The following is a 25,548-nucleotide window of genomic DNA, read 5'->3' as shown; positions in this document are numbered from 1 at the left end:
TGTGAAAACTGACATCAGAATGTTGTCTTCTGGGCTCCATATGCACTATGTGACATGTTTGGACCCAGATTCACATTCACACACACACCTTTTTTTTTAAAAAAAAAAAAAAAAGAGTTAAGGTACCTTCGGCTATATAGTGGTTTCAGGGCTAACGTTGGTTACATAGGAATTTATCTAACAAAACAATAAGATATATGCTATGGTATGAATAATATAATACATAAGAAATGACTTCTAATGGAACACCAGGTCCAACAGCATGTGCAGCCTAGCTGTGACAAGACCCAGGGCCCCTGCACCGTTGCCTTCTTTCCCTGAACAACAGCTTTGACACCAGAGAAACCAACACCCTCTTCACACAACTTTATATCTTTCTGAAATGCTGCTTCTAAAGTTAGTGTCCCCGAGCACCCCGGAGAACAGCTGAATGCTCGCGTCCTTCCCCAAAGCCACTGGAATATATTCTCTGAGAACACAGAGGCTCAGTGCCAGGCAGCAGGGAATATTCACAACCACAGGGCAGTGACAATGGGGTGGAGAGAAACCTACTCAGTTGGCTTCTACAGCCCAGGACCACAACATCAGACAGGAGCCAAAATGCATCTGAAGACACTGAGGAACACACCCGGCTGCCTCATGGGTCAGTAACCACGATTCCTAAGTGACACTAACTTTAGTGAGAATAAATGCCCTGGGTCCCAGAACTTCAGTTCAGGTGCCAGGCAGGGCTTGGGGATCAGGAAGGAGTAGCAGCTGATGTCTGTGCTACCGTGACCTACAGAGAAGTGCAACTGTGTCTCAGCTCCTAACTGATGGTACGGAGCCCCACGCCAGCAGTCCCACATACGTGGGCCACAGACCGTGTTGCAGAGTCAGAGAGCTGAGCTCTCTCTTCAGTGTTCATGCCATTCACACAGTCTGAGAGCCAGGCCGTTTGACGCTCCATTTCAGCTCATTAGATCTCTTGCTCTAACTTGGGGCTTAGCTGTCTTGAGCCTTGCAATGGTGCTGAGATTTGAAGAGCACATTTAAGTAACTGCATTCTGCTCATTTGAAAAAAAAAAAAAACACCTACAAGGGCTTGCCAATGCAGAAATGGTAATCTGGAGAGGTACTCGTGGGTTTACCGAAGAGAACTTGGCTGCAACAACCTTTGTTCTTTCAACAGCACTTATTGCACACAAGGAAAACAAAGAACATTGCCTGGCCATGGCTGCCCATCAGATACCAGGCTTGCCGCCATGGAGAAGTGCAATTTCACGCCCACACGGCCACATGCACATGGCCACTGTGCAGAGTGCTGGGGTCAGAAACGGAGGCTGTCTCAAGGCCAGACTGTGGCACCAGGCAGGTGGACAGAGCCCGAGCCAGTCCTTACAAGGCTGAAAGGGAAGCCTGTTCTGGCACTAATGGAGTGGCTGGCTGTCAGCCTGCCCGAGGAATCCAATAGCCTCCTCCAAACCCCTGCTACTCTTGACCAGCAGCCAGGTAGAAATCTGCCCCTCCTCCAGCCTGAGTGCCACCAGGCTTGGCAGCAGAGCCTGGCTGTATGCCCTAACTCCATGCAGGGTCACAAAAAATATGGTGAGAATGTCAATCTTGACCCCAAGGGGCAGGAAAACCTGCAAGAGCCACTACCCCCGCTGCAAGGCTGCTCCAGAGGGAAGGTCAGCTTTGCAAAGATCATAGCACAGGGCTTGTGACTTTGACTCACGTCCATGACAGAAGCACCTTATTCCTGTGTGGCGCACGAGGACAGAGAGATAGCTCATAAATGGGAAAGTGTTTGATACTCGTTGCTTCCTGGTTTCCAAGGTAAAGGAGTCCTTGCAGGGAAGCAGGAAAGAAGATAGGGAAAGCAAACGCTGAGTTCAATCTAGGACAATTCCCAGTCAGGGCTGCCCTGTTCCACTCTCTCCTTGCTCCGTGTTGTGCAAAGGCTGCCTGGTGATGTTCTACCTTCTGGTCAGCGTCCTGGGCCTCACTGTGTGGCCTTCACACCTCACTCCATGACTCCCCCGCGTCTCCTTCCAGTCTCTCAGTCTCAGAGACCTCACCCACCTGCTCTGTGTCTCTGCGCCTGGAGCCCTTGTTCTTGCTCAATGCCCTGCAGGTTTGTCGTCCTCCAAAACATTTCCTCATTCAGCCTCAGCCATGGGCCCATTCTGTCACCAGCACCGGCTTCCCTCTGGAAGCCCTGGTGTTTACCCTCATCATCCTCCGAGCCCCAGTCCTCCAGCATGATGGCTGGAACACCACGGACATTCAAATCATTCAAGTGTTTACTGAGAGGAAAATGAAGGGAAGGACGCCAGGACATATTCTCACCACCACGGACCAAGTGCAGCAACGCAGGCCAGCACTGTCCATTGGGGCAGTTGTGGGGAGCGTGAGCCTGACTCTGCTCTCTGCTTTCCTGTGCCAGCTCCCTCTGTACCCACATGCTATCTTTACCCCATAGGCTCATCTATCCCAGGACATTGCACCCTACCCTGACTAGAAATTCTGGCCAACCAGGGACTAGAAAGGCTGGCCTGTCCCTGCCCACCTCTGAACTGCTCTTCTCCTTGGTGTTGCCCTGTTTGCAGGACTGTTGGACGCTGCAGGTGGCACTATCATCCCTTTTTCTCACAGAGCAGGGTTTATTAGACCTGTCCCTGACCTGGCGCTCACTGGAGGAGGCATAGTAAACGGTTCCTTTCCCTAGCCGGGCTGGAGACAGCCTAGCAATGAGACTGCCATAGAGCAAGTCTATCAGTTCAGAGAGAAAGCTTGCTCTCACTGTTAGAAAAAGAAACTCCCTTGGGACTGGAGAGATGGTTCAGCAGTTAAGAGCACCAGCTGCTCTTCCAGAGGACCCAGGTTCAATTCCCAACATCCACACGGCAGCTCACAACTGTCTGTAACTCCAGTGCCAACGGATCTAACACCCTCTTTTGGCTTTTGTTTAGTGAATGGAAGAAGGTACGGTTCAGAGGAAGACAGCCATCTGAAGGACCCTTTCAGTTTGGCTCAGTCTGAGCCCTTTCCTGAACCTTCCCCTGGGAAAACATGGAAGTGGGGAGCTGAGGTTGTCCTGTTTGCCTGAAACTCAGGGAAAGTCTGCACAGAGGAAAGAGCATCTGGCTTTCTACTCAGTCACAATCTAAACTGTCCTTGGGTTCTCTGGGCATAGTATTTGCTGATCTCATTGTTTCTGAGCCAGCTGGAGGAGGGCTGGCTTGGACTGTGCAAGGACTTGCATTGGCCAACTCTAAGAAAACATCTGCCTTCTCCTCTATGGTAGAAGTGTGGCGTGGGGCCAAGGCTGGAGTCAGCAGGAGCCAACTGGTGCCCCAAGTGAGCATGGAGAAGGAGCAGAGGGTCAAGTATGTTGGAAGATCACTTCCAAGAAAGGCTGCTCAGAAAACCATAAATCCATAGCCAAACCTACCAACAGTGGCAGTTCTAGCTCAGTCACACCTCAGCTTGCTTCCGAACCCAAGGCTGTCCCAGGGCCCTGCTTAGTCTCAGCCTTCGGGCTCAGTGAGAACACATATTGAACTCCAGTGTGGTCTGGGCAAGGTAATGCTGAGTGCTAGACTCAGCGGTGATGTCACAGCATTGTTACCGTATCCAAACCAGGGCCGCCTGGGAAGACAGCCTCACTCAAGAGCTAGGAGGTGACCGGGATGGGCCAGAGTTGCTTTGTCATTTGAGAAAATGTCCTTTGCTTCTCCCTGGGGGTCTTTGCTGACCAGTGCCTCCCACCAAGCGCTAGTTGTGACTCTCGAATCATTTAGGAAGCCTTCTAGTGTTCATCCAGGCACCTAGGATGAAGCTAGAGAGCAAAGCTCGCGATTCTGAGAGAAAAGATGTTGGCATATTTATAAGTCTAGGGAAAAAATTATTAAAGTCAAATGACAAAAGGGTGCTGACAGGTGCCCCCTAGGCATAGGCTCCTGCTCAGAAACACCCTGTACTAGTTCCTCCTGGTTCTCTGAGAGAAAATAATTGTTTGCTCAAACTGACAGAAAAACACAAGTAAATCATGAATAACATTGATCACTTTTGTCTTTTACATTCTTCTCTTCAAATGATTATTCCTAGATGAAAATATTAAATTCTATAGAAAGCTATATGAAGCATTTTGCTTCCTTGGTTTCTTAAATATTTAACCTCTCTGTCTAAAGCCAGCAGGAAAAAAAAGGGTGTGTGTTTAGGCCTTTATGTGATCCAAATGCTCTTTCTTAGAATTACCCTCCTCTGCTTCATGCTTGATGTCCCATGACTGCTAAAGATATACCTCCCTTCCCAGGGCCAGAACCACTCTTCCTAATCAGCCCAAGCACAGGGAGCAGAGGACAGAGAGTCCCTGTATGATTGTCACACCCAGAAGGTGACACTGGGTTTACCAGGTGCTGAATCCGTTACAAAAAGAACCTGGCAGCAGGACAACAGAAGGGGGTGATGCTCAGTTTTCCTGGCTCTGTGACCCCATGCTCATCCTGCATTTACCTTGTGGAGGTGCCGGGAATGGGCCGCCCCGTGTCCACCAGCACACACCAGCAGTAACCAGTGGACGGGTGGCACTGCACTGGCTTGTAGAGGCCCCCATGTGCACACTCGGGGATCACGACGTTGTCATTCTTGGGCTGCTTGGCTTCCTCGAGAGCTGACTGGTGCTCCTGGTCACAGGAGGAGGCTGCAGCGAGAGGGAGAAATGTGGTGAGCAGGTATACAGAGCCAGCCTTGGCAACTGGTGGACAGTCGCAGCTCAGCGGTGCTGTGTGCAGCCCCAGCAGAGTGGGAACCAGACCTAAGGACAGACAGGAGGTTCCCTCCTACCTTCTCACAATGTACTGTGAGGCTGGAAGGTTTTATGCAAGAGGACAAGAACATGTGATTCTTTTCAGGTAGCCATACTGTGTGCCTCCTAAGCCCACACACGCTCCCTGAGAAACACTTGTTACTGTTTACAGGTTCCTGTGAAGGAAACACCCACTTCCCTATAGGAGGCATGGGCTACAGTGCATAAAGCCATCTTTTCTCAGGTTATAGACTCAGTTTCTTTTTGGCTTTAGCCACCACTAGTTTATATCTGAGGGGCATCTACAAAAATATGGCTAGATAAACTGGGAGTAAACACACACACACAAACACATAGACACACAAACACATAGATACACACATACAAACACATATAAATACACATATACACATATATACAAAAACATACACACATAGACAGACACACAATACACATATATAAACATACATGACATATATACGCATAGACATATAAACATACATTAACACATCTATACACATACATACACAGACACACATGCATGCACACACATATAAACACACATATACACATATATACACATACACACAGATACACACACACATAAACACAGACACACATATACAAATACACATATACATGTACACACAGATACATACACACATATAAACATACATTACACGTATATACACAGACACACACACACATGCACACATACACACAGACACACACACATCTGCTTTCCCAACAATCCAAATGGGGCTTAAACCAGTAAGAGAAAAGGAACCAAAGACCCTAGAGTAGCCACATACAGTCTCACTTGATGCCACAGGGTGATCGGTAATGAAAAGTCCCTAAACTATCTTAATACAAAATATACAGCTTTAATAAACAGAAGTAAGACTTACACCAGCTTACACCAGAATCCAAACGATCCGTCCGGACACAGGAACCAGGCCAGAGAGAGCTAGTGGAAGTGCACTCACCAGGTTTATAGGTAAACTTTAGGCTAAGGGCGACACGCCCCCAAAACAGAAAGTGATTGGCTGAACTCCCCTATCAGTCACTCAGACAAAGGACAGTATGACAGGGTCCCACTCAGGCTAAGAATACCACATACAAGAGAAAATCTCCACAGCTTGGCAAGTGGGACAAGACAACTATGTCCAAGCCTGCTCGGAAGGCGCTGGCTACGGTCTCAAGGAGCTCATGAGCACTGTGATGTCAGCAGAAGACATGAGAAAACATATAGGGTACTGTGGCTTCTGTCTCAGTGCTGCCCCTGCTACAGACAACAGGTGTGGTACAAAGGGCGGAGCCCCAGGTGATGCTCTTAGGACCAGGAGACAGCAGTACAACCCAGACCTCTGCCCGGGTCTCATAAACATCTGCTGTCACCTTCCTCATTGTGCCAGTGCTGGAAGAACACTTGGCATTCACTACCTGTGCGCGAACATCTCTAGATACGATAAATAATAGCTAGAAAGCCACAGAGAGCTTCGTTCGTTCAGTGATTCTGAGGGCAATTCTATAGGTGCTTCTGTGATCTGTCTGTTAACGGACTGCACCACCAAACACAGTTTCTAGGCTTCTGAAAGCCACAGCATTGTGTGTATTAACTTGAAGGGATGTGCCTCGCAAATACTCGAACTAAGCTGCTCTTCAGAGGACGACTGAACAACAAAGAGTTAAACGGTCCGAACAGACATCTTGGAGGACAAGCTCAGTCTGTGGGGATCATTCAAACCTCATGGCTGGTGCTCGAAAACTCACTAAATGCAAAAGAGAAATTAAGGAACTGGGCCTTGACTGACATTTTTTATTGTTTCCCATGCAATCTCCACTTTCTGTGTAGACTGTAGGTATGCTTAACATGTGCAGATACACACATGAAATGTACCTGAGCTCCCTGGGATCTTAGTAAAGTCTTTCCCCAACTACCACCAGGAAGCTGGCACAAATAAAACTGATACTCTCTGGCCTTTCTTCCCAAATCCCATCAAGGCTGTGATTGCCATTCAAGGGGACCAAGCAACACAAGGGCTCAGGCAGCTATCTCTGCAGACAGTTGACCCTTCTCTGCAGACCCATTTGGGCCATCGTAGTGAGAGTAACGGAACGGCCTGTGGGAGCGGCAACCACTCTGTATGCAGCAGCTCGGCAGTGCAGACCTCTGCAATTTAGCTAAGGTTTGCTTGGCACTCTTTCAAAATTTCATTAGTTCCTAGAACGTACAGTGTGATTATCTGGCCACAAAGTGTTTTCGGTGCTCCACTCCAAGGACAGACTGTGTCTATGGGATTGGTAATGGAAAATTTTTGAAATGATGAGAAATTTATGTCATATTTGAAAGAGCCTCATAAGCAAAATGAAACTGATTGAATTGAAAAACTCTACAATTTGTTGCACATATTGTAAAATATGGAAGCTGCTCTGGCGGAGTCTTGTTTGCATGAGCGTTAAGGTGGTGCAGATAGCGGGTGCTGGCATTTGACAATCTGCTTGCGCATTGGAAGTTCAAGGCTGCCGGAAAGATGCAATCATAGCCTCGTGCAGGATAAGCCACCATAAAGGCAGAGGATGCTTTGATAAGTGAGCAAGACCTTCATAAAGAGAAGGAAAAGCAAGAAGGCAGTTTGTAATGTGGTCACCTCCCCTCCTGGCTCCTCCCAGGCCCTGACCACGGCCGAGACCTGCACAGGTTACTCTTGGAGCTCCTGCCGCATAGCTAGTTCACAGTAAAAGAAATGCAATGTTAAATGGAACTGGCATCACATTGAGCTTAATCCATGGCTAATTAGTCCTGGTAGGACTAATCTACTTCTATCTTTTTATTTCTTTGTAAGTTGAGTCTGAAGAAGAAGTCAAGTAAGGCCAACTTTCAAAGTTAAAGTATTTATTACTTAACTATGAATTTATCCTTCCAAAAAATTGACTCGGTGCAAAATGAGGAAACTGAGAGTACCATGGAGGAGTCTACCTGGCCACAAGGCTTCATGCTCCTAATGTAAAGGGTGGTCTCATGTGTGTGTGTATGTGTGTGTGTGTGTGTGTGTGTGTGTGTGTGTGCACATGTGCACTGTGTATGCCCCCAAATCACACACCAAAATCTTCACTTCTAAGGTGATGGAACTAGGAAATGGGACCCATGGGTGATTGGGTCACAGGTCAGAACCCAGAGCTGGTCAGAGGGGACTGACTCCTCTGCCTCTTCCACCATGTGAAGACACCTGTAGACAGAAAATAGGTCTCCAGAAACCAAATGGGCCTGTACCTCGAAGTTGAAATATCAGGCTTCCAAAACTACAGAAAAAAAGCCGGGGTCATTTCTAAGTGACCTCATCCATATATTCTTATTACATCAGCCTGAGCTAGGAGACCTCCCTCACCAAGAAAGAGGGTACCAGTGCAACCCCACATGTGTCTTCGGGAAAAGGATTCCCTGATTGCAAAACTGGAGAGGCTGTTGAGAACATTTCAGGCAACACTCAATAACTTTTCCAGGGGTTGTCTAGATGCAGTACCCCAAGGACAGTCAGTATTCCGAGTGATATGCTTTCATCAAGGTAAACAACTTTATTACTTAAAGGGAAAAACTCTTAGAAAACTGGGAATCTGAAAAACTTTGTCTGAAATGAAGGACACATTCTTTAAATATCCATAGCTGACATGTGGAAATGGTGTTCCTCTAGCGTTCTATGAGAGGTCCTGGGCAAGGCAGCAGGGTCAAAAAGAAAAAATAATGAAGATTTTAATTAAATAAATAAAAATATCTTTAAACACACCCAACATTATTGTATACATAAAATATTCTAAAACATCTACAAAGAAAAAACTACTAATGAATATACAAAATCATTCATATTTTATGTGCCACGAGTAAATTATTGCAAAATAAAGGTAATTAAATGTCATTTGTCGTAACATTAAAATTTAAAAAATTAAAATACTTGTAAATAAAATCATAATGAGAGGTACAAGGTATTTTAAAATGCCATTACTGAAAAAAACAATTTTTAACTAAATAAATGGAGAGGTACAGTATGCAGATGGGTAACAAGATTTAGGGACATGATAAAGTCAATTACTCTAGACTAATCAGTGGATGTGTATGAAGAAGCTCTTCAGTAGAAACTGACACATGGCCTCTAAAATGAATATGGAAATTCCAAACACCCAAGTAAAGCCTGAAGCACTGCTCCATGTTGCTTAGAAAGGTACTGTAAAGTCATTCACCCAGACTGCAGAATATGACAGCAAGAGAGAGGAACGGAGAAGAAGGAAGAGTCCCCTAGCAACAGACGCGGAGTGACGTTCTAATTGATGCTGACAGGGAACCAGAGACTCACGGGGAAGAGAAACTTCTCCCAAGGACTCATGGTCGAGCATCACGACTGCAGGTCAACTGAAGAGAACAGACTCACACTGCACAATAATTATGTGAGACGAGAGAGACAGGAATCTGAAAGCTGAAATGCAAAGACTAAAAGGAGGCACCAGAAGTACCCCACCATGTCACTGCCCCCACTGTGTCTTTGGGACAGACTGACCACAGAGCAAAAACTGGGCCAATTAGGCTTCATTAAAATTTAAAACAATCACCAGAAGATGCAATTAAAAAGTAAAAGGCAACCACAGATTGGAGGAATGTTCCTAAGACACACATCTGCCAAAGACCTCCAACTCTTCACATCAGTAAAACCACAAATAACCCAATCTGAAACTCCCCAAGACTTCGGAAAGCAAGCCATCAACCTAAAGGAGAAAGAGGGTGGCACCACTAGTCATCATGAGAATGGTAACCTAACAACACGGAGATGTCACACAATGCGTGCTCCAAATTAAAAACACCGAAGCCAAATGCTGGTGGGACATGCAGGACCTGGAGCTCGCAGGGCCGCCTTCCAGAAGAGCAAACACTGGTACCACGGTCCCATCCCAGACACTGGTCCAGAAGAAGTTAAAGCGGAGGTTCATGAAGGAGCCAGTGAAAGAGTGGACACAGGATCTTCTCCAAGGTCCCAGCCTGATTTTTTAAATTGCTACTCTATGAATTGAAAAAAAAATCCAGATAAAGTATTACATGTTGTATGCAATAATATAAAATTGTGTGTAAACGTCACAAAGAGGAAGAATGGGAGATACATATATCATCATCAAGACTGATGTAGCAAAACCACTGTATTAATTTCAGAAACAACACTTTAGAAAAGAAAGAACACTCTGTTATATCATCTTGTGAGGAAGTCTGAAGTAGTGAAGAGACACAGAGATCTTCACAGGGAGGCACTCCCCAGAGCTAAGAAGTAGCTGTGGGCAGTAAGACACGGGTTCAGGCTCTCCAGAGGCACGTGTGTTTACCCGAGAATCCCTCGGGGTTCTCCCGCCTTCCTGTCTCGTTCTGTGAGTGCTCTTACACGCCATCACCATGTAAGGCCCTAAAATTTCTTTTCTGTTTTGGCATTTCTCACATCGGATGGCACAGAAATGCCATGAAGGACAGAGCTGCCTGCCCAGTACACGTCCATGTGCACACGCAATCCTGCCTGTGTTCCTCCAAGAGGACATGCTGTTCCCCGCTCTCTATTGAGCAATGAATTCTCTCCATGAACTGCAGACAGAGCATGAAAGAGGCACGGACTGCCATGTCTCCAAGTCTGACTTTCTGCGTGCACCTTTTCCTCTGTATAGCATGACACCGTGGGCTCCAACGCACTGGTTTTATTAGAGAGAAGGTTTTCATTAAGAAGTGAGGAGACCACCAGAGTGTGTCATTCCGGATCAGTTCTGTGTCCAGTGGACTTGAATAAAAGCCAGTGTGAAATCACACCATGAGAAGATCTAGCTTAGATAGAGCTTTGTTTCCTTTGGACTTGGTCCCACACAGTTTGGGAGGCCAGAATTCCCTGAGTTCCTGAGCTTCCTTGGTGAGCATCATGGTGGCCCCCTGTAATGCTGCTGCCACTGTCTGGCCTGCTACCCCGTCACACACTCTGTGTGTGTGCACGCCTATACTTGCATTCTGCTTGCTAATCCGGTATGTGGACTGGTTTATTTACCTACAATGACTTGTGTCAAGGCCCTGGTGGCTATCACAGCTACAACCTGGCAGGCTGGAAGTGCCTACTTCCTTAGCTGAGCCCACACTCCTTCCCAGCAGTACACTGCAGGCCCTCTCCTGTGCCTTGACATTGTGTCATGGAGTGTCTGTTCCCTTATTTCGGGATGAAATCCCAGTCTTGATCTTTTCTTCCCATTGCCATGTGAAGTTTCTCATGGAGCTGGATGCCCTTTGCTATGGGGCCACTTTGGGTAGCATGTGCACCTCCACTGCCTAGGTGTGTCCGCTGAGCGCTATCTGTGCGTGCTCCTGACTCTTGAGCCTCTGTTGCTGCTTTGAGAAGTACGCCTAGTGAAGATTAGAAACACAAGGGTCCCACTTGCACATATGGTTCCCCTATAGGAACCCCGCATCGGCACCTATAGAGAAATAATCTGCCACTCTGGTGGTAGCTAGTTCATGACAACTACACAGGAAAACTTCTGTGTGCACAGTTGGCTGTGCACACATGGGTGTCACGGGGTAGGACCCAAGTCTTCCAGCTTCGTTCTTATCTTTTTAAGGCATTTTCTGGACTCTCTCAGAAAATGCCTTCTTAACCCCAGGACTTGTTTCTGGAAGCATCTATTCCTGCTCTGGCATGTATGTGACTGCATGTGACTCCTGACTGCCAGCATACACTACAGGTGAGGTACTTGATCTGGACAGGTGTGGAATGTCAAGGGGCACAGGCAGTGTGTGTGGGGTGGGGTATGGGTGGAGAACAGATATGTAAGGAAAGGTCCATGGCCAGGCTGCAGGGAGGCCGGTCATAGGTGGGGCCAAGTTGGTCTGAAGCCTGCGTATGCACAAAACCCAAGTTTCTATCATCCTCTCTCACACAGAGTTGGTTTTCAGTCTTGTGATGATTACTAACCGTGGGTATTCACCAGCTCATGACTCGTGCCATGATGGAACTGCCAACACCCAGTGACCTCAAAGAAAGGCCCCAGCAGGAAGCCCACGGAACATCAGAGCTGCCCTGAGGCTGCCCACTTCCTGCCCAGGTTTCTGACCCACAGGTCTGGGGGAGGTGAGGCCCCATAATTTGAGTTTCGGAGGGGTTCTGAGATCACGCTGAAATCAGCGATGTTTTCACATGCCAAAGGTTTCTCCGTGTGGGTTTTCAGTTTTTCCTAGAACTGATTACAGTGCTTAATTTTTATACATGCTGTCCTCATCAGTCATGGAATCTCTTGTGGTTCTCTTTTCAATTACACAAAACCTATATGAGATGATCAAAGAATTTAAAGGGAAACAAAAAAATTCAGAACTGGATTTGCTAGAAATGACATAGGGGAGTAAGCAGAGGGGGAGGGGTGCCCCAGAGAACTCAGCTTGGACAGCATAGATTTACATGAATGAACACACACACACACACACACAGAGAGAGAGAGAGAGAGAGAGAGAGAGAGAGAGAGAGAGAGAGAGAGAGAAACAGGATCACAGTGCTTGGTTTTTCCTGTGCTCGGATGTGCTAGAATCCTGGGGGACTTTAGGCTTGCCTTTCACATCTAAGGTCATCGCCGTCATGGTCAGCACACACGCCAGGCTGACACTAAGTAAACGTGTACCCTTTGTAATCCTCAGGACATAGGAGGTGTGTGTTAAAGCCCTGTATTCCATCAGTGAGGAGACCCAGGCTCCCACAAATTGACATCCTGTAGGAGAGCATACAACTAAGAAACTGATGTGGGTACACAATCCTGGGATGAAGTCAAGCTGCCAGCACCTTCCGCACTCCTAAAAGACAAACTAGACAGAGCGGTTCACTTGCACCAAACAAACAAATAAAACAAACAAACAAAAGAAAGCATACTTCCAAAATAGAGGTTGGACAAAATACCTAGATCCAGGTACTCTAGACTCAAAATGGCATTGCTTAGCAAGTAGATTCTAGTTCAAAGTCTTGATTGTGTACCTCGTCAAGGGAAGAGAAGCATCATACCAAACCAAAGCAGAGACAGACCCTCTAGAATGTTCATAGATGCCCTGATCTCTTGCCAGTGTCCCCATGTCTTACAATGTTGGCCAAAGAAATTCTAGGCTGAAATCCCAGTGTGCCTGGTGTCTACCAAGGGACCCTACGTCAAATGTCCTTTGGTTCTCCCACCCCTCAGGGGTAACGGCACTAGCTGCAGAGTGGTGCTGAGATTCTGAGAAACTTTTCATTCCTCCTCACTCTGGCCTCATAAAGCCGACTCTTTCCACTCCTCTGCTGTGCAGTCCCCACCCAGAGGTCACACTCCAGCACTGTGCACTCGACCAAGGTTGCCCAGGAAAGAGTCAAGCGAATCAGCCCAGCTCCGGCTCTGAGCCTGCTGTCAGAGGAGAACACCGAATTGCCTGAGATTGTGCTGTGTAGGAGGAAACGATGCTTGAAAACTCCATTAATTAGGAAACTGACTCTGCCTGAAGCAAACTAAGGAAAACGTGGGTTTTTTTGTAGTCAGGTGCCTACAGAGGACTTCCAAATAGCTTCAATCTCTCAGGAAAGTCCAGCAGTGAGGCCAATGGCTTTCCCACTGTGGTTTACTGAGAGCAGAGCAGACAGAGGCCCAGCCTGTCAGAGGTCAGAGAATGCCACCCCTCTAAAACAGTGGCCTTAAAAAAAATGAGCCAAAGGGGCTAATGAGATGCTGCATTAGATGATGACATTTGCTGTGAAGTCTGACGGAGCCGACCTGGAGGATCCATGTGGTGGGAGGAGAGAACCCACGCTGGTAAGTTGTCCCCTGCTATGTACTACTCATGCCCTAGCATGTGTGTGCCCCATGCATATGTGCACATGCACGCACACACACGCACACAAATACAGAGAGTCATGTTAAATTAATTAATTTAATTAATTGATTAAATAAAAAGGAAGTAATAAGTAACCTGAAATAAACCCTTTGCTTGCCAAGTCGCTGTGGTCATGGTGTTTCATCGCAGCAGTATAAACTCTAAGACAATCAGACTGTACACAAGCTCATAAGATATTGTCTTCAGAAGTACTGAGCACTAATCAATTGCACCACTGTTACTCCAGGATATTTTCTTAATTAGTGATTTATAGGACAGGTTCCAGCCCATTGTGGGTAGTGCCACCTATGGACTGATTGTGCTGGGTTCTATAAGAAAGCAGGCTGAGCAAGCCACAGGAAGCAAGCCAGAAAACAGCACCCCTCCACCACTTCTGCATCAGCTCCTGCCTCCAGGATCCTGCCCTGCTTGAGTTCCTGTCCTGACTTCCTTCAGTGATGAACAATGCTCTGAAAACATAAGCCAAACAAACCCTTTTGTCTTCACCTTGCTATTGCTCATGAAGATTTATCAGGGCAATCGTTACTCAACTAAGACAGAAATTGGTACCAGGACTGGGCTATTGCTGTGACAGACCTGACCATAATGTTTTGGGGAGGACTTGGAACCTTGGGCTAGAAGAACTTTTGGAGTTGGGATCTCAGTGGACTCTTCTCTCAGAACTTTGAAGATAAAGAAAGGTAAAGACAATGCAGGGTTTCACACGGAAGCAAAGACTCTACCAGACCATTAATGTGAAGACTGATGTTGGGTCAGAGGAAGCTGAAGAATCAGCTGATTAGTAAGAGACCAGGACCACTGAACTACAACGTTTGTTTACTGTGACAATTGATCACAGTCAATTACTGTGACAATTGTCACAATGTGACAATTGATCACACTGGTCAGCTGGAGCTGAAAAATTCATGGTGATTAAGAAGAGACCAGCACCATTGAGCGGAAGCCTTCTGGGAAGTATTTCTGCACAGTCAGCCCACAGAGGCAGCCCACACTGTACCTCCGGTTGGCAGTCAAGCCTGGTAGTGTAAGAGTCGCCCAGGTGGTACTGGTTTGGAAGACGTGAAGGGTTCATGGAGGGCAGCTGAGGCTTGGCACTGTGTGGCAGGGCTGGAGTCCCCAAAGAGAGCCCAGGAGAGGCTATCAGTGAAGGTGCTACCCAGCGGCAGCAGAAGATTACAGCATTTTGGAGATTTTATATGTGATATTTATATTGCTGTGTGATCTTGAGAAAAGTTTGTGGCTTCACAGTGATGTGTTTGTGTGCCAAGTTTGCAAGGGGTCTGTGGTGTGGGAGAATTGTTTGTAATCTGTCAATTATATTTTAAATAAATGATGATTGGCCAGGCAGAAAGTATAGGTGGGAAAACCAGACAGGAAGTAGAGGTGATGCAATGAGAACAGGAGAATTCTGGGAAGCAGGAAGCTCCCTCCGCCACTCCTGCCCAGACCACCAAAGAGGCAGGATGTAACCTGCCCAGCTGAAAAAGGTACCAAGCCATACAGCTTACGTAGATAAGGATAATGGGGTAATACATGTTATAAGAGCTAATAAGTAGCCAGAGCTAACGGTCAATCAGTTTATAATCTTATGGAGTCCTGTGTGTGATTTTCTTTGGGATATGACAGCTGTGGGGTACTGGGCGGGACAGATACCCCAACAAACCAGCCCTTCCTGCTACAGGTCTGTCGTGTTGGCGAGTTTTATGTCGGCTTGGCACAAAGCTTAGGCCTCAGAGAGGAGGGAGCCTCCATAGGATCAGGCTGTACACAAGCCTATGGACATTTTCTCTCTTAATTAGTGATTGAAGTGGGAGGGCCCAGACCATTGTGGGTGGGCAGCCCCTGGGCTGAAGATCCCTGGTTCTGTAAGAAAGCAGGCTGAGTAAGTGATGAGGAGCAAGCCAGTGAGCAGCACCCTCCATTGTCTCTGCTTCAGCTCCTGACCCCAGCTTCCTGTCCTGTTTGAGTTCTTGTCCTGACTTCCTTTGATGATGAACAGAAATATAGAAGTGTGAGCTAATAAACCCTTTCCTCCCAAACTTGGTTCTGGCTCTGGTGTTTCACCACAGCAGTAGTGACCCTACCTAAGACACTATCATACCAAAGAACACCGATGAAAACTATCTGAAACACCTTTTCTCAGATTCGAGACTGACATCAGTCAGAAATTACAGGTTTTTTGTTCTAAAATAGAACATAAGGGTTTAATTATGGAAAAAAGGCTGAATGCTTACCTATCATCATTTCTCAGCCTAAAAGTTTCATAAATGGATAAATATGTGATGTATGTATACATTCCCTCATAATATACATACACACACTCAAGCATCATATATATATGCAGACCTGTACACATATATAAATTGTCAAGTGGCTTTGTGTAAGAACAGAATTCCTAACCATTTCTGAAATAGTCTTAAATATATTTCTACATTTTGGATCATATATTTATAAGAAGCAATATTCTCAACACTAACAATTATAAAATCAGAATATTGATCATCTCCAAAACAACATTCAAGGTACTCCGTTACATCCCATCATAACTGATGTTCAGCTAAGAGTCTATGTAAAACTCAACAAGCATATTCATAGCACAGAATGCAAAATTTCTTTTAGCTTTAATAAATAGTAAAATAATGTGCACATCAGAGAACTAAATTAAAAACAAATTTTATCACAATTAATATGACAAATCAGTAAATGTTTGATTTTAATCTGTTTTATATGCCTATCTACCTGGGGTCAAGGAGCCCTGACAGCGAAAAAGCGAGGAGGGTCAGCGACTCACAGGGGGACAGGCTGGCTTTCAGACACAAGTAGGCCGCGAACAGAGTCAGCTGATAAGTTGGACTTCGTTACAAACCCAAACATCTGCTCACAGGAAGATGCTGCAAAGCAGATGAAAGGAGACCACACACAGGAAGAAAATGTTTACAAAGCACATCCCTGACATAGGAAGGTCACTTAAAATGCTGTAAGTAAATAACGCAATTAAATATTTGAACAAGCATCTCAGCGAGGAGCACATCCAGACATGAAGTGAGCCTAGAGAATTGTGCTTGGGCTCAAGTGCTATAAGTAAGGGGGTTGCAGTCAAAACAATCAGGACACACAACTACAGCCCTGTGACAACAGCTAAAGCCTCGGAGGGTGAGAGCACCAAAGGCTGGCGAGGCATGGAGCAGGGCTCTAACACCCTGTCTTACCTACATTCCTATTGCTCTTGTAAAACACTGAGACCAAGGTAACTCAGGGAAGAAAGGGTTTAAGTGGGCTCACGGTTCCGGAGGGTCAGAGCTCACGATAGCCGTGAGAAAACACAGAGGTAGCGTTTTCATTCAACCCACTCCCAGCTCCTCACAGGCTGTGGCCATATCATGATGCAAAATTTATTTAGCCCAACTTTAAAAGTTCCCAGTCTTTCACAGTCTCAACACTAAAAACCTAAAGTCCAAAGTCTCTTCTGAGACTCAAGGCAATCTCTTTATTGTAACCCCCTGTAAAATCAAAAATCAAATTACATACTGCCAATATACAGTGGCACAAGATATACATCGCCTTTCCTGAAAGGAGAAAGCAGAGCATACGTCGTAAATATTGGAACAAAGCAAGACAGAAAAGCAGGAGGGCAAACTCCAAATCCTGTAGCTCTATGTCTTTATGTCAGAGGACTCTAATGGTTCTGCTGTTCCAGCCTAAAGTCCCAAAGTCTCGCACGTTTGCCAAAAAACAAAAGATAACACATAACTATCACAGCGATAGTCCACTCCCTGGATATCAACCTCAGGATTAGTTAGTATTCTACTAATGTGATAAAACACCGTGACCAAAGCAACTTATCAAAGAGAGATTAGTGGGCTTATACATGCAGAGAGTTCCCATCTTGGTCCACAAGCAGGAGGCAGAGAGGGCAGTGGTGATGACAGCAGCTTTATCCAAGCTCCTCCTGCAGTGACACACCCCTCCAACAAGGTCGCGGCTCCGGATCCTTCCCAAACAGTAGTCAAACATGTGAGCCCATGGCGGCCATTCTCATTCAAACCATTACAGTCACCGTAGTAATTTCAGAATGCCACGGCCACTGGAGGAAACAAAGTCAAACACAGACATCCACTGCAATCCTGTACCACCACATGTAGCCATGTCATGTGAATATAAATCTACATGCACTGGGATGTGAACATAATTGCCCCACATTGGAAGCAACCACGACATAAGCCAGAAAGTGAACAGATAAACAGTGGAATAAAAAAAAGAAATGAGCTGTCATGAGGAAATGGTACTGAGAAACTTCACCGCCTCTTTCTAAATATAAGCGACTAGGTACTGTCTAAACAATAAGGACAGCAGACAGATCACACAGACAGGTGCGGCACCAGGGACACGAGGCAGTGAAGCCGTGATGTATGATATCAGAAGGATGAACACCATCACCATGCATTTCTAAGGACCTAACATTGAATAAGGCTCCAGTGACCATGGTGTGTTTGATGGCAACACCCCGTGACTACCCAACCCAGCATGTCAAGGTACATGTTACCTCTGGGGACATGGAAGGCAGAGAGCGGGGAGAAGGTCTGTGATGGTTCTGTTCTCTGGGCAACCTGTCTAGAAAGCTCAAGCTGCATGCAAAACCAAGTATACAGGGTAAATATTTCTGTCCACACCTAGAGGGAGTGCTAGTCAGCCCTGCCACTCAAGTTTGGACAGAGGCACCACTGGTTTCCTGCCACCGTTTGTGTGTATGTGTGCACATGTGTGCGTGTATGTGTGTGTGTGTTTGTATGTGCATGTATGTATATGTGTGTTTGTGTATGTTTGCATTTCTGTGTTTGTGTTTGTATGAATACATGTATGCATATGTGTTTGTGTGTGTATGTGCGTGTGTGTGTTCCTCTCTTTTTCCCCAAATGATTAATTTTGATTCACATCTAAAAGTGGTTGAAATTGTGACCAGACATTCTGGGAAACCCACAGGTTTTCAACACTCCACGGGGTGTCTGTAGAAAGTCAATGTGGATTTAGAAATTGACAAAGCACAAACAGGAAGCAAAAGGTACTGATTTTTAAACAACAAGGCAAAGTAAGAAACACAGATAACTATCTTAAGTAGCTTATTAATTAACTTTTGCTTCAACTCATAATTACGTTTCATGTGTAACTTGAGAGGAGCAATGTGCTACTGCAGAAATTAAAGGGGTAGCCTTAGATATCATGAAATATATCAAGATTTGTGAGAAAAATATAACCATTTAAAAATAGCTAAAAAGTGTCTCCCCATGCAAGCAAGCATTCTAAAGAAAGCACTCTTTTTTTAGTTTTAAAAATTGATTCTAAAATAGAGTATCATATTTTTTTTTCAGTCACAGTCATGACAAAACAGGAGGAAAAAAAAGTTTCCAAGCAAAAGAGAAAATGCCTTTCAGTGGAGAGATTTGGAGAGCTTACTTCTTGAGATGAGCTCAGAAGGTCTGAGCAGGAAACCAGCAATGAGAGGTAGAGAATGCCTCCATCCTGGACTCCCTAATGATGTCCCAAGTCTCCTCCAGAATACTTCTCTCAGCAGCACCTCTCTTGGGGTGACTGGACATGCCACACTGGCTCTGATTTATGTGATGAAATATTAATAACACACAACGCTCTCTAGCTTAGCTAAAAGCCTCAGTTTACAGAGCATTAATATGTGGACATAGTCATGCATGGGTGCAGAAATCAAAGACGCGTCACCCACTGCAGGGACATGCCACAAAGCCGGGAACCCACTGCAAGGACAGGCCACAAAGCCAGTCTGTCACCCACTGCAAGGACATGTCACAAAGCCAGTCTGTCACCCACTGCAGGGACATGCCACAAAGTCAGTCAGCCACCCACTGCAAGGACATGCCACAAAGTTGGCCACCCACTGCAAGGACATGTCACAAAGCTGGTCACCCACTGCAAGGACATGTCACAAAGCCGGTCACCCACTGCAAGGACATGCCACAAAGCCATAAGTGCTTCCTCCACTGTGCAAGTGCACACAGGAGACATTGGGAGCCTGGGCCACACCAGTGTGCACAGTGGCAGCTCATAGAGGAGGACTTGCCCTGGGGGACAAGAGGACTTTGGAAAGAAACATCCTTCTGGTTAAAGTGCCAAACATACATGCTACTGTGGTCTCCCAAAATACATGCATGCTGGTCCTCCAAATTAGCTGAATTTCAACAAGCACTGTTGGTGAAAATTAATCTCTTTATACATAGTACCTGTGGCTGAGAAACCATGTATAAAAGACTGTGAGAACTCACCAGCAGCCGGGTGTTCAGTCAGTGTTTGCTATATAATAATGGAAACCTGTATAAAGACAGTGAGAACTCACCCAGCAGCCGAGTGTCCCTCTCACTCCTTCTCAGGGGACATTTCAGAAGTGAGTACTTGAACTTTAGGATGGCATGTATGCAACAGCAAGAACTGGGACACCACGGTCAGTACATCAGACTTCTGCTCAAGTCCAGGACACTCTGCTAGAAGTTATTCTGGTGTGGATCCCCCCGGTTCACACACTGAAGTCTTGTATATGGAGCCTGGGGGAATATGTGAGGCTTTGGAGACCGGACATGTCAATTAAGAATTAAGTGAGTTTCTCGTGTGTCCTGATTGAGCATGGAATGAGGGACACCTGGGACTCTCAGAGGAAAGTCCTGTGAGGTAGCAGAGAGGCTGCAAGTCAAAGAGAATCTGCAAGGAAAGACAACTCCTCCAGTTCCTTGCCATGGGCTCAGCCCTAGCTCAGGGTGTATGAGAAGCAATCCCCACTCTTTAATCTCGGGTGCTCAGGGTGTCTATGGAATCTCATCAGAGCAACCAAGGCAAAATAATACACAATAATAAAATTTGCTTCTGAAGAGGACTCAAGGAATTTTCCCCTAGACCCTTAAGGCCTGCAAAGGCTGAACAGAGGTTTGCGAACATCATGGTGGCCTCCCTTCTAGGCAGCATTGCCAGATCAAATCAGATGCCAGTGTGAATGAGAACTTCACTGGGCAAGAGTACTCATCAATGGGAGGACATCCCATGCAGGACTTAGGTTTGTAGATGGCTCTGTTATCATCCTACCGATTCACAAGTCCTGCCAACACTACTTTCAGTCCTTTATAGTAAAGGAGCAAGCTGACAGATGGACTGTCTGGAACAATCCTACATTCTGCTCTCAAGGGTCAACTCAACCTTATTGAAGAAGAGTCTGTATAAGACATGATTCTATAAAGCTGAGACCCGCTGCCCTCAGGGGCACAAAGGCTCTTGAACCAACAGCAGCTCCACCAATCCCTGTTCAAGGACTCCTGTGACTGACACTGACCACCATGGAGGACAGAACTAGGCAAGCATCTGCAGAAGGAGATTTGACAAGAAATGGAAGAAAAACCAAATGAGCAGGATCCATCCAAAGGAAAACACCAGGCATCAAAGGACATCACCAAGAAAACATGAAGGCTGATCACAGAAGAGGGTGATGTGCCTAAAACTCGTGCCCAGAATGCCTCAGAGGCTTCACTCTCAGAGCCTTCCTGAGAAGAGTGTTATGTTTCATATCCAGTGAGATTATCAGAAGCATTCAAATACATTCAGAACTTCACACCAGTAATGGTGACTTTGTGTTCTTGGTGGCTCATAAATTTTACCATTAACTTCCAACACACCAAGGAAAAGCTTAAAATGTATCATCAGGGTGACTTCAGAGGCAGCAACATGGGTCCACCTGCAAGAGTAGGGTAGGTGAGCAGGCTCTAGAAGCCTCCACCAACATCTACAGATGGTACATGAGCAGCTGCAAGCTCAAAAGATGAACTCTGCCCTCCTCAGCACTATGAGGACCTTCTGAGCTGGTACTCTGCCTTAACAAGAGCATCAGGACCTGGGCAGATGGACAGCTGACTCCCTACAATCTAGAGTCCAAGATCAGAATGGACAGACTCCATATCTGGTCAAAGTGCATCTTCTCCTTCACACATGGTGCCTTCCATATGTCCCTGAGATAGTGGAACAGAGGGGCCTGCTGTGGGAACACCTCCAGCCAATAGCCTTTAAGATACTGGCCCACTTTTCCTGTGGTCTCATGTACTATAAATGTGGTACATGAGACCACAGATGTAGAAGTGTATGTGGGACCCTTGGCTTCTGGATTCAGTTCCAGTTCCCAGAACATGCAGAGGACTGTGGGTGGCTACCCTTACTGTGAGTTTATCTCCAAATAAATAAACCGTTGTTATACTCCATTCTGGGCTACCATGGAACTCTTTGATACTACTATAGGGGCCCCCTTATGCCCCTTTGAACTCCATAAGAGTTCTAATACTACCATAAAGCCCTACCTAAAGATCTAAGCACCTTCCTAGTGGCCCCCATCCTAGCACCATCACCTCGGTGATGTGAACTTGAGCAACACATTCAGATGGTTCTAAACAAAAACATGATCACAACGTTTATATAGTGCTTATATTGGACATGGATATATTGAAGCGGAAGACGACAGTGTGAGAACAAGAAGGGGTTAGGAAATGTTCTGTCTGAAACAAAAAGATGTCTTTGAATAAATAATGATTTAGCCTATGTTTGGTTATACACATCCATGTGTATGCACAACCACCAGGTGATTCTTGGAAATGAATCAAATTCCTAGCAAACGTTCTCTCATGTTTTGGGCATTTATGTATATAGGTGTGTGGATGTGTATATGTATACACATGTACATTCATGTATGTGAATATGGTCATGTGTGTCTACACATTTGTGCAAAGGTCAGAAAACAGCCGTGGGTACTGGCCCTCAATGGCGCTTAGCTTGAGACAGGCTGCCTTTGCTGGTTTTCCGCTGTCTGCACAGTCTAACTGGGCAGGGAACTCCTGTCTCAATCTCCCACCACCCTGTAGGGGTGCTGGAATTACAAATGTTCACACTACATATCGGGCTTTTACATGGGCTCTGGGGAGTTTGTATTCCAGTTCTCATGTATGTACATCAAATACTTCTAACCACTGTCTGTCTGCAAATGTGTAGGATGGTCAGCCTGTTGTGACTGTACTGATGCCTCAGGCTTGGCACGCATGTCAAATCAGACAGTGGTCTACACATGATAAGGAAAGACATTTCACTCTATCCCTTGCAGGAAAGATGGGCTTGGAGAAATAGCTGGGACTGATCACAACATTCTCCACCGTCCACCCAACACAAAGTGTTAGCATCCTGCAGTGAAGAAGAAAAGTGGCTACATACAAAAGGACACTGACTTAGAGCAAGCTGACGTTTCAGGTGAAGGCATGGCAGCTAACTTCAGTTCAACTGTGGGTCATTTCCCAAAGCAGCCTCCCTTGTTGATGCGTCAGACACATTCTCCAACTCATGGTGAAATCTCCTCTGTGAAGCTCTGTTCTCAAACACAAAATGCACACTCGGCCCTTCACACAGCCTGTGTGGTGAAGGATGGCCTCGCCGAGCTCACAGCTCCAGGTAAATCCTTAGTACAATCATCAGAGCACTTTTACCCTGCTGTTGTAACCCCAGCATCTGAATCAGCCGCCTTGTCACACGAAAACACAAAGCGTTCTCAGAAAAGCCCTGGTCCCTGCCATCTGCCAAGCTGGGCACTAAGCTGCGACACACACACCTGGATGTCAGTTCCCTTCTTACTTGCTGATTGGGTACTCACGATCCAACAGGACCAAGAACTAGTGCTTTCCTATGGGGTAGACCTCATCGCCTCCTCAAGAGGCCACATTCTCTGTCAGGATCCCATGGTGAGAGGCAGCCTCAGCCGGGAACCTCTCCTCTCTGTGCTTCCAAAGGCCTGGAGGACCCTAAGCCACAGTAGCTCCGAAGCCCATTAGGTGAATGGCTCCACTAGCTGGGTGCTACCCGTAGAAGGAGCACACTTCCTTGGGCTGTTCAGTCCACAAACTCCAGGTGCATCTGGAAAAGGCTGTTTTCTGGTCTGCGAGACCTCACCATGCTCTTCTGCCTCTTCAGATGCCTGCCATTCTTCTGGTTTGGATGAGGAGGACCACGGGGCCTGGCGAGCAGGGTCTGCCTTGAGGAGACTGCCTCTTTTCAGTTGTCACACTCAAATCCCCTTCCTGTGTCCAGCGGACTTCTATCAGACCCACCAGAGCACAATCCCTGTACTATCCCCCAACCACAGCCGGGAAGCAGAGAAACACCAGCAGGTCATGCATGCTTAATTCAGGTTCATTCTGCACAGCCCAGCATCCACAGGAGACTCCTGTTGGACCTAGTGATTCAGTGGCAAATTGAATTTCAGAGATTAAAGTCAGATGTACCTCTCTCCACGGAACTGCATTGGCATGCTTCCAACCAGCCTACTCAGCACCCACTCAATTTCACCACCTTTATTTCTTTTCTTTCTGAACTTTGAATGCTCTGATCATTTCCAGTTTGATTGAACATTGAAATCTGAGAATTAAGCATGTTTGAAATTAACACACCCCTGTATAGCTAGGGAAATTAAATCAACTCAGTCATGTACATTTTAAAGCAGGATAATGGACACCTTAAAATCATGCATGGTTACAGCCACCCTTAACGGGAATTATGCAATTTATAGACCTTGATCTCTTCAAATGACCAAAGCTTTATAACTTAAGGATCTAAATGGTGTTTTGATGGTTTTATAATGTTGCTTTTGAAAAAACAAAAGGAGAGGAAAAACCTAAAAGTTACAACAGAAATGTAATTCATATTATTTTCCCCTAGGGAATGCAATTTAGCTTGATTTAAAGCAAAATTAAAAGATAATTATCTTTTGGCATTAATTTTAATATGTGCAATAAAGCAAAAGTTATCAATCCTGGATAAGGCAGAAAATATTTCCACCGACGGGGTTGCATAAAACCACAGGACATGGTGACCGTCAAGGATGTCCTCTTGGACAGGAGCCATGGAAGTGTTTAACTGCTGAGGAGGGACAGAGTAGGGGAGGAGGTGTCTGAAGATGACACAACCCAGGCCTCTATGTTTGCTCAAACTTGTGCAAAACCCAGAAAGACCAGAAACGGTGGGTGAGGCCCAAGGGAGATAGAGCGACTAGCCTGTGCCCAGCAGGCTGCAGACAAGATTGAGGAGCTCTGCAGAGGCTCAGCCTCGAGCTCCAGAGCTGCTGGAAGAGCCAGGGAGGGAGAAAAGCAAAACAAAACAGATACATCCCGCATTTAAAACATAAACAAGTGTAGTGATATTTCATCTGTATTTTAATAAATAAAGCTTGCCTGAAGATCAGAGAGTAAAGCGGCCCCTCTGGTCAGCCTTACAGACCAGGCAGTGATGACACACACCTTTGATCCCAGCCACAACACTAGTTTGTCATAGAAACCGGGAGGTGCATGCTTTTAATCCCAGGGGTGCACGCCTTTAATCCCGGCACTAGAGAGGATTATAAAATGGGAGAAGACAGCTCTCAGATACAGTCTCATTCTGAGATTCCTGGAGACAAGACTGACATTTCAGACTGAGGTCGAGGTAAGAGCCAGTGGCTGGCTGTTTTGCTTTTCTGACCTTCAGGTTGAACCCCAATTTCTGTCTCTGGGTTTTTATTAATCGTGCTACAAACAAGACGATGAGATAACCAGAACCCAGATATTCCACCTCTCACTGCAAGCGGGAGGGAGGTCCAGCTGCAAATTCGGGAGCTGTAGCCAGAAGCCCATCAGCGGGACAGGTGAAGGCTGGCCCTTGGCCGGTACTCAGGTGGTGCTGACTGCAGACAGCTGAACTAAATGTACAGCATCCTGACCTGGGAGGCGTGACTTGAGGAGATGACCCAGTCACAGGGAACCACAGCCCTCAGAACCCACCCTTG

The 25,548-nt window shown here is 46.2% G+C and overlaps 1 protein-coding gene across 2 annotated transcripts in view; it reads right to left on the bottom strand.

The window, feature by feature from the left end:
* The window catches only part of Smoc2 (SPARC related modular calcium binding 2), a 132,185-nt gene that overhangs the window by 27,722 nt on the left and 78,915 nt on the right, over positions 1-25,548 (bottom strand). For both annotated transcript variants that reach the window (XM_087896091.1, XM_087896092.1), the window contains exon 8: positions 4,501-4,687. In XM_087896091.1, the coding sequence (XP_087752217.1) occupies positions 4,501-4,687 (187 nt within the window). The remainder of the gene's footprint in view (positions 1-4,500; positions 4,688-25,548) is intronic.

This window comes from Myodes glareolus, chromosome 1 (assembly GCF_982192425.1).
Source record: "Myodes glareolus chromosome 1, mMyoGla1.1, whole genome shotgun sequence".
Taxonomy (NCBI): domain Eukaryota; kingdom Metazoa; phylum Chordata; class Mammalia; order Rodentia; family Cricetidae; genus Myodes; species Myodes glareolus.
Note: the sequence above shows the minus strand (reverse complement) of the source record. Positions and strands in the feature narration are given on the sequence as shown.